Raw genomic sequence first — 13020 nt, 5'->3', positions numbered from 1 at the left:
TTCTGCCTTGAATATCCTATCTCAATTGTGCATATGATTGATGGACCTGATTATACCTGGAGTTGGTGAAAGTGTGGTCAGTTAACTAAAAGTGTATCTTTCTAGAAATTCAACTCTGGTCACCAGTGTTAATGCACCATAAAGTAATGGAAGTCAATGGAACTGAATTTTAAAAGGGGAGTAGAATGCCCAAGTGTTTCTATGTGGGAGAAGGGCATAAAAATGTTTTGCAGAGAAGGGGTGACTTATTACTTAAAGTGATCTTCAGGAAAGTAAAATCTGCAGGAATTTCTTCTTTGAAATGTTTAATTCTGTTGCTGTTAAACTGAGAGATGTTAGTGCTGTGGAATGGAATACAATACATTCCACTGTGAACAAATGTTAGCTTTAAGCAGTCCTATCAGAACTATAGATAACAGAGTTTGGTCTACAATGATGAATAACAATTTCCCCTGTTCATGGCACAGAGATAATTTCCTCCCACTACTCTATCCTTGGGATCATAGCACTGGGGTTAAGTTGTTGGACCAGCAGCCAGAGTTCTGGGCCACTGCCCTCAAGATGAGAGTTTGAACCTCACCAGAACAGTTGGGGAATCTGAATTTTAGGCATTAAAAAAAAGCCAGTTTCAGTAATGGGAACCATGACACTGCAGAAAAATCTCATTTTATTCAGGACAAAAGAAACCTACCATCCTTAACTAAAATGGCCTACATATGACTCCAGACCTGTCAACATGGTGACTCTTAACTCCAGGGGTAAATAGGGATAGACAATAAAGGCTGGTGTTGTTCACACCCCATGAATGAACAAAAAAAATCTAGCAAAACAGGAAGTGGGTTCATTTAGTGCACTTCCATGACTTTGCAACAAATAGCAACAAGATCTTCCCTGCAATTTCATGACATGGTTGATAGAACCAAAGGTAACTTGATCAACAGAAATCATGGCTATATGTACACTTGCAAATTGAATGAAAACGTGTTTGAACCATTATATGAATGTTCAAAGATGTTCAGAAATCAGAGCACCATATATCATTTGATAATTTATTGTGAGACAATGGCATTATATATGTGTTCTTGATGTATGCTATGTAAATAAATTGGTGAGGTTCTTGCTGTCACAATGCCAGATCTGAGAATAATTGATTTGCTTCAATGAATACAGGTTTCTTGGAGCATTTATCTAACAGAACCCTTAACCTTAGTTAGAAGTCCAATAAGCAATGAGTGAACTTCACATAATCAGAAAGTTGGGGCACAGCAGGAGGCCATTCGCTCATATTGTTCATGGTAACCAAAAAATAGATTTCAAAAATGACCTCCTCTTGTGGTCATTGAGGTCAATGCAGTGAGGGTTTCTGCCTCCACCACTACTTCAGACATTGCTTCCACAAATGAACAAATCTAAATCCTCTAGTTATTGTCCTCTCTGCTAAATTTTGAGAAGAACCATCAATATACTTACAGCTAGCTCTTTTGAACTGACATACTTCCTCAAAGTTCTAAATACCCAGTTGAAATAGTTTCTCCTTTATGTAATTCTTTCCCAACCCACCGAACATCTGGAAGCTGAAAAAATCCAGCCATGCCCTTCTCGCACAACCCCATCTTCTTTCCCTTTATTTACAGTACTATAACATATTATGGTGTGGACTCATACTTACTGGTTCTTTTTAAAATACAACATGATTTGAATACTAAATGAATGCACCTTTACCTCAGAAGTCAATGGTAAGGGAGAGCATTTTTCTTTATTTCCTTGAAGCCAAACTACCTACTGTTTGCTATTCTTTGATCAATTATTGAGTTGCTGAAATTCACCATCTGTAAGGAGTTGCCTTGCTTCAGGAACACAACCACTGGTTTAAAGCACCTTTGGATGATGATACGGACTTCATATTTCTCCGAATTAGATGTGTGCAGCCAGCTCTTTAACAAAGCTGTTCGACCTTTTGTCTACAAAGCTGAATGAACATTATCTGAAATAAGAATGGTCTGTCATCATCTTTATTTCAATGGAAGGTGTTTGTCAGCACAGAAGACAGATTGCATATCACAACACACAGGCTGCAAAGGCGAGGTAGTTTCTTACTAAAATCAAAACTTGATTGATTTGAGTGTTTTGTTTTTGCAAGTGCAGAAACAAACTTTATAAAATTGTTTATAATTATATATTCCAACCTTTGTATCTTTATTATTTATGCCTCGATTTTGGAGTCATAGCATAATTTAGCATAGAAATAGGCTCTTTGGCCCATTGAGTTGAGATCAAGTACCGACTTCCATTAATTCAACACAAATCCTATTTTCATTTTTACCTCCTTACCATCAACTCCCCTTAGATTCTACCACTCACCCAAGTGCAATTTCTCAGTCCTGATGCAGCACGCCAACCAGAAACATTGACCATCCTCTACTTCCACAGATGCTGCCTGATTCACTGACTTCCTTTAGTAGTTTACCAGATTCCTCCTTCTTCAGCCCTTTGCCTCTTCTACCTATCACCTCTCAGCTTATTACATCTTCTCCCCCTTCCCCACCCACCTACCTACCTTCCCCCTCTCACCTGGACTCACCTATTACCTGAACTCACCTAGCCCTTACTCCCCACCTTCTTATTCTGGCTTCTGCCCTTGTCCTTACCAGTCCTGATGAAGGGTCTCAGCCTGAAACATTGATTGTTTATTTCCCTCCATGGATGCTGCCTGACCAGCTGAGTTCCTCCAACACTTTTTGTGTATTGCTGAGTTTATTTATTGCTCCGGGTTTCAGCATCTGCAGTCTCTTGTGTTGGCAATTTACAGTGTTTGATTAACCTCACAACCTGCCCGTCTTTGTGATGTGGGAGGAAACTGGAGCACTTGGGATCAGTGGAAGGTGCAAACTCCACACAGACAGCATTGGAGGTCAGAACTGAACCCAGATCACTGAGCTGTGAAACAACATCTCTATTAGCTATACCTCTGTACCACCCACAGTTTTACTGGCAGCTTAACAGCTTCTTTCTGCAAAGTTGTCTCTGATTTTGCCGTCTCCAGGAATCCTTGTTAAGAACTTGGAAGAGAACTGCACGAGTTCTATACCTTATTTTTCAAATGCTTTAAATATATACATCTTGCTTTGTGCCAAGTGGTTGATGATGCTCATGGATTTTTTCCAACAAGTCCTTCAATAATGTTTCACCTAATAGGCCTATGGTAAAGACTGGGGCACATGGAGACAAGGGTGAAGCAGCTTTATTGATAGAAATTGGAAAGCAGGGAGCAGCCATTCAGACTGGAGGAAGTCAGTGCTGCGAACAGTGATACCTATAATTTTATGTTAATGATTTAAACGATAATACCACAATATCAAACTGCAGGGAGTAGCTAACATTGAGGAAGCATGCAACGTTATATAGGTTATTAGAAAATTTAAGCTCAGCAACTATGTAGCAAATGGATTTTAGCTTTGATAAATATGGCATGGTATATTCTGGAAGACAAAACTGTTCATCTACACTTTAGAAAGTAAACTGAATGTTTTCAAGTGCAGAGAATTCCAGGGAAATGGAATTATTAAAAGGAGCAGCATAGGATGGCAGAGTGAAAAGAACAAAAAAAAAAGTTTATTCTAGGGATGTAGAAATAAGAAGCCAGTAATCTGTACTTGCATTGAATCCAAGTCGTCAAGTTTATTGTAATGTGCATAAGTACGTGAGGTACAGGTACAATGTAAAACTTGCTTGGAGCAGCATCAAAGGTACATAGATTCAGATAGCACACAGAACATAAATTATACATTACACAGATTTGGTCACGTTTTATAAAGGGCATAGAAACCTTGGAGAAAGCACAAAGAAGATTTATAAGAAGAGGCAACTGTGTGAAAGATTACACAGTCTGTGGCATTTTCCTTTAGGATACAAAAGATTGAGAAGAGGTCTGGCAGATTATGAATAGGTTGAAGGAGGTGGATGTGGAGTGAAGATGACTTTAGGTCGGAGAAGACAAAAAGGCCATAAATACAACGCTGTTACTAACAAATTAGCAAAATAAGGAGAGATTTACTTACTTAGAGTGATAGCAATAATAAAATTGCTATCAAACAACAGTTGTTGTGGCAAAAACCCTGTGTGTTTTCTAAAGGAAACCAAATGAGCAACTGAGAAAAGATTAGAAGGATAACCAGAAAGGTTGACATATATGGAAGGAAAGGAGACTCTTGTTGAGTATGTACACCAACAAAAGGATAAGCTAGGCTGAATGACCCTTACTATAATAAAAACAGGCATATCTGTTGTTTCTTATCAATGACATTTCAGCAGATCCAGTTTTGATGAAAGGTCATCAACCTGAAATGTTAATTTATTTGTTTTGTACTCTCGCTTCAGATTCTGCCCAACTTTTAAAAGTATTTGCAGCAATTTCTATCTTTTATTTCAGATATCCTGCAACTCCAGTATTTGCCCTATGATGGCCTGTTTCCATGCTGTATATTCATTTCCCACTAATTATAGAATAGTAAAATTAGCAAAAAGGTATAAACCTAACACATGCAGAAATTCTCTTCCAAACTGTTGTTTGTATATTTGACTGAATGATAAGTCTACAAGATGCAAAGCATGCAAACTAATGGAGCTTCACCAAAACTAAGGAACAGAGCACCAGAAAATCCATCTGATAATCAGTTCTTTCAGGTCATGCTTCTCCAAACCTGGTATTGTATGTGAGCCTTTTAATTTTTTAATAATCTCCACTGTTATTGCTGGCTAGCTGAGATTTTGCTCAGATTATTTTAATTTTATTTTAATTGACTTAAAACTTATTGACATTTATGCAGCATTTTCCACTACTTCATTTTCTGCCAACTTGTTTTGTAGGATGCTTATTTAGCAGGCGTAGGTCAGACAATTGTGATGGGACTTATTTGAAATTTATCCAGACTGGGAGTGGTGAAATCCACAATGGTTGCCAACATGATAACTCAACCAAGCAGAGGATCAGTGATTCCTCTTGGGGTCAAGTAACCCGGCAACATTCAGCAACTAAGTTCACACATTAGGAATGGTCAGTTGACAAACATGAACAGGCTCCCATGGAACTAGAACATCTTAAGGAAAGAAGGGCACTAAAAGAGAAAATTGGAGCATTTACTTGAACAGTCGATTCTGATGAAAATCTAATATTAGTTATGCAGTTTTATCTGAGTGATCTTACCTGGTTCACATTTCTTTTTAGCAAAGTTCTTTTCTGATTGGTCAAGTGTAGGAAGTGACAAAGTTGATGGCTGAAAAGAATTTATCAGTTGAATACTGAGAGACCCTATACTCGAACAAAGTTTTTTGAAGTTCTGTGCCAACTCAGGATAGTTTTGCTCCAAAAAAGATTGCTGTTTGCACAAAAGATCCTCAACCTTTTTAATACTTTGGGCTAATTCAGGCTTTGTTGAAATTATCTGGGATTCAGGCTGAAGGAAGGCATGGAAAGCATCTTGGGAATCATCTTTTTCATATACACTGCCTTGGCTTTCGACAGCAACTGGACATTCTTTCTTTTTGTCCTTCACAGCATTGCTCCCCTCAGCAGAACAGCTCTTTGTGTTCTTCAGACTCTCAGAATCACACTCTCTATTGTCATCATACACCGCAGTGTGTTCTTTGTTCACCTTGCTAAACTTACTGGTCATGTGACATATGCAGTGCAAAGATGAGTCACGCTCAGTCTCAACAGCCTTGCTGCACACCCTGACTGTAGCATCTGTTGCTTTCTCACTTGTTTCAACAGCCGCCATAGCACCTGCATCGCTGATGGTGATGTGATCCGTATTGACCCCTAAACTTCGTGTCTCTATTAAATTTGTGTCTGTTACATTTGCACTACAATCTCCACAATCTACTGACTGGGTGACTGGTCGCAGGTCTGGCTTGATATCATATTTGCACATTTGTTTTGATTCATTTGGATCTAGGAGTCCAACTTCTGGTTCAGTGACACCCAGATTACTTTGATTTCCAGGCTGGGTACTTGTACCATGTACCTCAGTTTGGTCTAGGGTACATTTCCTTTCAAAATGTGCAGCTGAGTCTTCCAGTTTATTTGAGGAGAGAATAATTGTATTATCCTTGGGAACCACATCTACCTCTTCCAACTTATGTTCCTGAGTTCCACCTTTAAACTGATTATCCTGTATGGAGACCATCGTTCTTGGTTCTTTGATGGAAAGCCTCTCTGTGCTGGGGTGTGGAACAAGTACCAACCCTAAATCCTCCATGGTAACTTGAATACCCACATCCCTCAATCTGTGTTCATTATCTTCTATAGCATAAGAGTTCTGAAATATTTCCTTGTGGGTACTGCAAACAAACTTCTCATTTCCACTTACAGTAACATTTGAAGCAAAGTTAATTTGATTATCAAGGTTGATCACCTTTTCACTTTGAAATTTTTCATCTGACTTGGGGAATTCAGAGGTTGTACTCTTGCTTGGACATAATGTCTGTCCTTCTATTGTTTCAGATCCAAGTGATGTTACTGAAGAACTACTTTGACTTCCTGCAGTGACACAGTCAGTTTTATCCCTATTATCATCATCTTTCCTCTCTAGGAGAGGACTTGAAGTTGGCACTGCATTCTGCTGATTTTTCAACTGAAGACAGAGCTGTTTATTTTCTTCCTGTAACACAAGTACTTGCTGTTTAAGTTCAGAAATGGTTTTTACTTGCTCTTCCATCTCTTTGCTTCTATCTTGAGCAATCTTTACTTGTCGCTGTAGCTGATGGACCTCGGTCGGTGTCACATTCAACTGTGGTGCAATTTCAGTGGTGGTGCAGTTCTCCTGGATAACTGCATTGCCTGGTGTACTGAACCCATAATTTTTTGATAATTTTAATTTCTGCTGGGACACGGAAAGGATTTGATGTTGTTCTTCAAAACTCAACTCCTTGAAATCAACTGGCACACTTGATGCCCTTAGAAAAGGAGGTTTTAGCCAGCTTTGGGGAGATAGCCCATTCTCCCCCAAACTTTCCCTGGCATCAGATAAAGTCTTTCCTGATCTGCAATCATACACTTCGGGTTGTGATAATGCTGGATCATTGTTACATGGAGAACTTTTATATAGTTCCTGCATATTGGCCCCTTTACGTCTATTCGTAGGTGCCTGGGAAGACGTGATCTTCCATTTGTCCCCATACCTCCCACAGGAATAAGAATCAGATGAGGAGAAATGAGTATCAGTGACACTGAAATTTCTTGGCAATGTGCTATATTTTGGTTGCTTGGCTTTCTTGTGTATGTAAACCTTCCTGATGGTATTTCCTTTCTCTATGTCATCAACATATTTCAGAAAGTCCAGGTCCAGACGAAATCCATAAGGGGTTTCCACTGAATATGGGGATTGTTTCTTATTGTCTGCACTGGTGCACATCTCAGACAACTTGATGTTGGCTTCAAAAAAATTAAGAAAATTATATCAAAATACCAAAAAATTTCATTTCATAATAGAAGCATGCAAATCCAATAAATGCATTACATAATGTCCACTGAAAACCTTGAGATAAACTATCAACATAGAATTATGCACAGTCCTTTACAACAATTGTTTTTTTTTAAATAGTTCAATAAAATTAGTGAACACAAATGAATTGATATACTAAGAGTGCTGTTTAATTACAAGAATCTAACAACTTTAAAAAGGAACAATATTTTTTAAACCTTTACATGGCAGAGATATTGGGAGATATCACACCCAATCTCAACCTTGTCTTCAGACCCCAGTGGGAGATCATTGGAAAGCAAATAAAGTAGAAAAGCAGCTAGGAGTTTTATATTTCTCTTGCTGGCTCATGGTTTGGATGCTAGCTATTAACCTAGTGCAGTGAAGGAATAAGCCCAAAGTGCAGAACGCATGGAATTAAAAAAAGCCAACAAGGATATCAAAAAATCACTATCACCCTGTCCCATCACATAGCTCCATTTCCCCACATGATTTTAATCTATTCTCCCTATGCCTTTCCTATTCAGTCCAAACCAGAACCCAGGATTTTGAGGGTTGTTCTCTGAATTCTCCACTGTTACTGTGGGAGACAGTTATGTCATTTCTCCAAGATTCTAGCAACCTTTTATTGAATTTATGATGGATATCATGAGAATCTTAGCAAAAGTCCCCCCTGCACTCAACTATGAAGGAACTTACCTGCAATATTTTAACTGGCTTTGCTGGTTACCTGTACCCCATATTCATTGGTGAGTGAGGATAGATTCCCTCAGGTTAGTCTCCTCCTCAAACATCAGCTAATTTTGTGCTGTATGCTGTTAAGTCTGCACTCACAGCCCAAGTTAACCATCTACCTCATATGCAATTATCTGTATTTGCAACAATTTAAAGATCTCGATCATGAGCTATCCAATGGCATAGCAAGTAAAGGCACCATCTCAGCGTATCAAGCCCACACATCCATCCACCATCCCTTTTTTAGCTGGTAACAACTGTCATCAGTAGCCCTGGATTAAAATTCAACAGGGGCATAGGATGGCAGAAACAAACGACAGAGGATTTCATCTCCTAATTGCTAACTAATGACATGCTGGAAACTACACAGTGACACCAGGGGAGGAATCTGATTTAGCTGCAATATCTCCTGCAGTCAAAAAGCTCAGGTGGTATACATGCGGCCTAGTCAAATGGGTGAGCTAGTGGAGGGCTGGTATTTCAAACAACTTTACATACCAGCATCAGAAAGTGAGTAATGGAATGGAGAGGCAATCAGTAGAAAGATTAAAATGATGGCCACCTTCCATCCCCATCCCTCTTTATGGTTTGTGAGATTTTTGCAATTATTTACCCCAGCACTCGAGACACCCCTGAAGTTAATTTCCATCAAATATTGAAAAATAAATATTCCTACCTGGATGATCTGGGGATTGAAGAATTTCTGACATTCTGTCTTAGCAAAATACAGCTTGATGAATAAATGAATGAAACTGACTGAGCTGCAAATGAAAGTGGGAAAACAAAATTAATTTCTTAAATTTTAAAAACTTGAAATCTTAAATTTTAAGTTAGGAGACCATTGCTTGATATTTTGTATTTCACCAATAACACATCTGTATTACAAAATATTTTTTCGCATTTAATATCGCAGCTTCCGCTTACTCTTTCCCAGTTCTGAGGAAGGGTCTTTGACTTAAATGTTAACTCGGCTTCATTTTCCCACAGATGCTGCCTGACCTACTGAGCATTTCTAGCATTTCTAATTTTATTTCAGATTTTCAGCATCTGCAGTTTGACCTTCACTGTTTGGTATCAGTCTAGGTATAGGAACAGAAGGCGGCACATAAATAATCCATTAATCTCTGCATTAGTGAATCATTAAGCATAGAGAAATAGAAACAACAGTTATTCACTAAATCTTTTTCCAAAGCAATCCTAAAAAAACCTACAGCATCCAACATTCGCAAGTTTTAGTGATTATAATTCTATTCATAGCTCCAAATTCAACAAAATTTGGGTGTAACAGAAAAGGATAATATTTTCACAGGGTTGCCAAAGCCAAGAGGCAAGGAGAAATAAATGTGTCATCGAAAACACAGTCATATGCTTATTGTAGTTAACAATTTGCAAGCTATACAAGATAAGATTTCTTTATTAGTCACATGTAGATCAAAACACACAGTGACATGCATCTTTTGCGTAAAGGTGTTCTGAGGGCAGCCTACAAGTGTCGCCACGCTTCCGGCACCAACATAGCATGCCCACAGCTCCTAACCTGTATGTCTTTGGAATGTGGGAGGAAACCGGAGCACCCGGAGGAAACCCACACAGACATGGGGAGAACAAACTCCTTACAGACAGCGGCTGAAATTTAACCTGGGTCGCTGGCGTTGTAATCGCGTTACCCTAACCACACTACTGTGCTGCTGTCCAGCCTCTGGGAAACAAACTCATAACACCAATAGACGAGTAAAGAAACATCAAAATATCGTGTATGCTGGAAATCCAAAACAAAAATAAAACGTTATTTGGGGGAAAAAATGATCACCCTCTATATTTCAATCTCTCGTCTCATGTGGAGGCTGCAGAGGCAAACTTAGCTATCCTAGCCTCATTTCCCACTGTTCCCAATAATCCAACTGCCAGGCTCCCACTAAATTCCAAATTGCAACCCCATAATAGACCTCAAACAGCTCCTGAATGCAACAATTGCCTTAGACACCTGGCTAATGAGGTGGAGACACAAGAGACTCCAAATGCTGGAATCTGGAGCAACAAACAATGTGCTGGAGGAACTCAGTGGATCGCACAGCATCTGTGGGGGGTGGGGATGGGGGGGAGGTGCGCGGGTGGAAGGAATTGTCGACGTTTTTCCAGCGGATTGTTTGTGGCTACTGAAGTGGGTGGGAGCTTGTGAGCAAGCAGAAAAAAAAGTCTTATTCATTCATGTTCAACCTTCTCCTCTCCACATGCTCCCCCCCCACCGCGAATCCTGAGAGCCCATCCCTATGTGCTCCCTCTTAGTTCATTTTTCTATGTTCAGCTTATTGGCTGGTTCCTGTTCTCTACCAGTGCAAGCTGAGCTGACAAGGTTTACAAAAATCATACAAAAATAAATTAATGCAATTTGTCAGCTGTAACTTTCATACAACCTGAATAACCCTGAAGTATGCAACTGTTGCACATTTCTTTTTAACAGGTGAATAATGTCAGATCGCCTTAGACCTTGTCTTCGCAGTTTTGGCAAATGGTTTGGAATCCAGATTTTGAATGATACCAGAAAAGTTGTTTATGAGTCATCAAAAATGAAGACAGTTTAAAACTGCATGCAGTACATTAACCAGGATGGAACTATAGCAACTAACATTACAAGTCTTGCTTTGCATTTGGTGAGTTGGTTGCAATGACAACTAAATTATGTTTTATTAAAAGGACCAACAGTATATAATGGAATACGCTTATGGCCCTGTTTACCCATGAATAACTCTATGCAATTTCTATTAGTGTTTATACTAATCAGCACACAAAGATTAAAAATAGCTTGCAATATTCCAACACAAGGTGGAGTCATTATGTTTCTGGTTCCACTAACAACATTCATTATTAAACAGGGTAACTGAAAGCCCATGTGAGCTAAGAAGATCAGCAGTGATGGTGAGCAGGACAGCATCATTTTGGATGAATTGGTAGAATGTGGGAGCTCAGCTGAAAAGGAACTGAAACAGATTGAGACAAAAGATGGAGATGACCGGATTGAAGAGGTGGAACTAGGTGCTTCTGGTTCTGGAATACTGGGGTCAAAAGCTTGGTTTGAAGCCAAATACGTGGTGGTCTGAACAGCCTTGTACAGTGAGACATGGCTGGAACTATTGGTAAAGAAATGAAGTTTGTGCCAGGGGTCATAAACTGATTGTTCCAGTGCTCAGCTGAAAAGTGACAGCTTATCCAAAATTGCAAGTCAGACATGCATCCTGACAACAGAGAAGGAGCAAAGGCTGGAGGTTCAGCGTTATCAGCCTATGGTGACCCCATGTCTGAGGATGACATTACCAAGAAGTCAGATAAAGAGCTCAAGGATAGATGTTGACAGGTTTGAATACACAGGTAGTTGCCTTGAATAAAACTTCAGTCATTCCAATTTTTCCAAATACCGTAAATACACTTTTGACTTTTGTAGCATTTGGAATTTCCAATCTGTTATTTTCAGCCTCAGAACAAACCACACAGATCACAGTTTGCAGCATAGACACAGGCGATTAAACCCATTGGGACTTCCTTCTTCAGGTGCAGTTCTGAGAAAGAAGTGAATGGCACATAGCACAAAACCAGGAAAGACTTAGCACTGATTACTAACGACTATATAATACAACTATTTCCATTACCCTGGCAGAATACGATTGTCCAGTCAAACCTGTACCTATTATGTACTACCACCATTTTATTACTAATAAAAATAATTCAGCATATGTTCCAAACCAGGACCATTGAACCAAAAGTGGGATCACTTCCCGACAGAGATCGGAAAATGGACAACTTGCACTCACCAAACACTTGGAGGTATCAGTTCAGAAGCAAAACTGTGCAGTCTCTTTTCAGAAGTCACTGAAGAGAACGGGCTTATTCCCCTTATTTGTTCAATAAAATAGGAAAACTACAGTGTGGATATTGGAGACATGGAGGCAGCTACGATGGGGATTGGGGTGGGGGTGAGGGGCAGGTTGTCAGTGAATTTCATGGCACATCCTAATTAACATAATTTTTCTTTATCTCCATTTTCCAGACATAGTTGGAGAACAGGGATGAGGGAGCAGAAAAAGTCCTAGGAGTGGAGGGGTGGATGGAAACAGGGGACTCTCCTACAGTGAGAACGTCTCAACACCTACCCTGTCAAATCCCCTTGGGTTATTATGTTTGAATAAGGCCACTCATTGTTTTTCTAGAATCTAAGGAATACAGATCCAACTGTTTCATCTCTCTTGATAGGATAATCCTCTCATCCCGGAATTAAATCAAGCCAGAGGTGATTTAGGACATAGAACATTACGTTCTAAATCTGTGCCGACCATGATGCCAAATTAAACTAATCACATCTGCCTGCACATGATCCATATCCCTCCATATTCATGTGCCTGTCTAAATGCCCCTAAAATGCCACTGTTGTGTCTGCTTCCATCACCACCCTGGAAGCACGTTCCATGCACCTACCCTGTGTAAAAAAACTTACTCGGCACATCTCCTATAAACTTTCCCCCTCTCACCTTAAAGCTACGTCCTCTAGCATATGACATTTCTACCCTGGTAAAAGTAAGATTCTGACTATCTACCCTATCTATGCCTCTCATAATTTTATAAACCTCTGTCAGGTCTCCCTTCGACCTCCGAAGCTCCAGAGAAAACAATCCAAGTCTGTCCAATCTCCCCTTATAGCTACTACTCTCTAATCCAGGCAGCATCCTGGTGACCTCTTCTGCACCCTGTTCCTGTAATGGGGCGACCAGAACTGCACACAATACTCCAAATGCAGCCTAACCAAAGATTTATA

General features: G+C 39.6%; 1 protein-coding gene across 6 annotated transcripts in view; it reads right to left on the bottom strand.

The window, feature by feature from the left end:
* LOC127568611 (KN motif and ankyrin repeat domain-containing protein 4-like) overlaps positions 1–13020 on the bottom strand; it is a 115317-nt gene that overhangs the window by 25521 nt on the left and 76776 nt on the right. For all 6 annotated transcript variants that reach the window (XM_052012570.1, XM_052012571.1, XM_052012573.1 and 3 more), the window contains 2 exons: positions 8893–8977; positions 5204–7432 (listed from right to left, as the gene is read on the bottom strand). In XM_052012570.1, the coding sequence (XP_051868530.1) occupies positions 5204–7432; positions 8893–8926 (2263 nt within the window). In that variant the 5' untranslated portion in view covers positions 8927–8977. The remainder of the gene's footprint in view (positions 1–5203; positions 7433–8892; positions 8978–13020) is intronic.

The sequence above is a fragment of the Pristis pectinata genome, chromosome 3 (genome assembly GCF_009764475.1).
Source record: "Pristis pectinata isolate sPriPec2 chromosome 3, sPriPec2.1.pri, whole genome shotgun sequence".
In the NCBI taxonomy this organism is placed as follows: domain Eukaryota; kingdom Metazoa; phylum Chordata; class Chondrichthyes; order Rhinopristiformes; family Pristidae; genus Pristis; species Pristis pectinata.
This window is presented reverse-complemented; position numbering and strand designations above follow the sequence as displayed.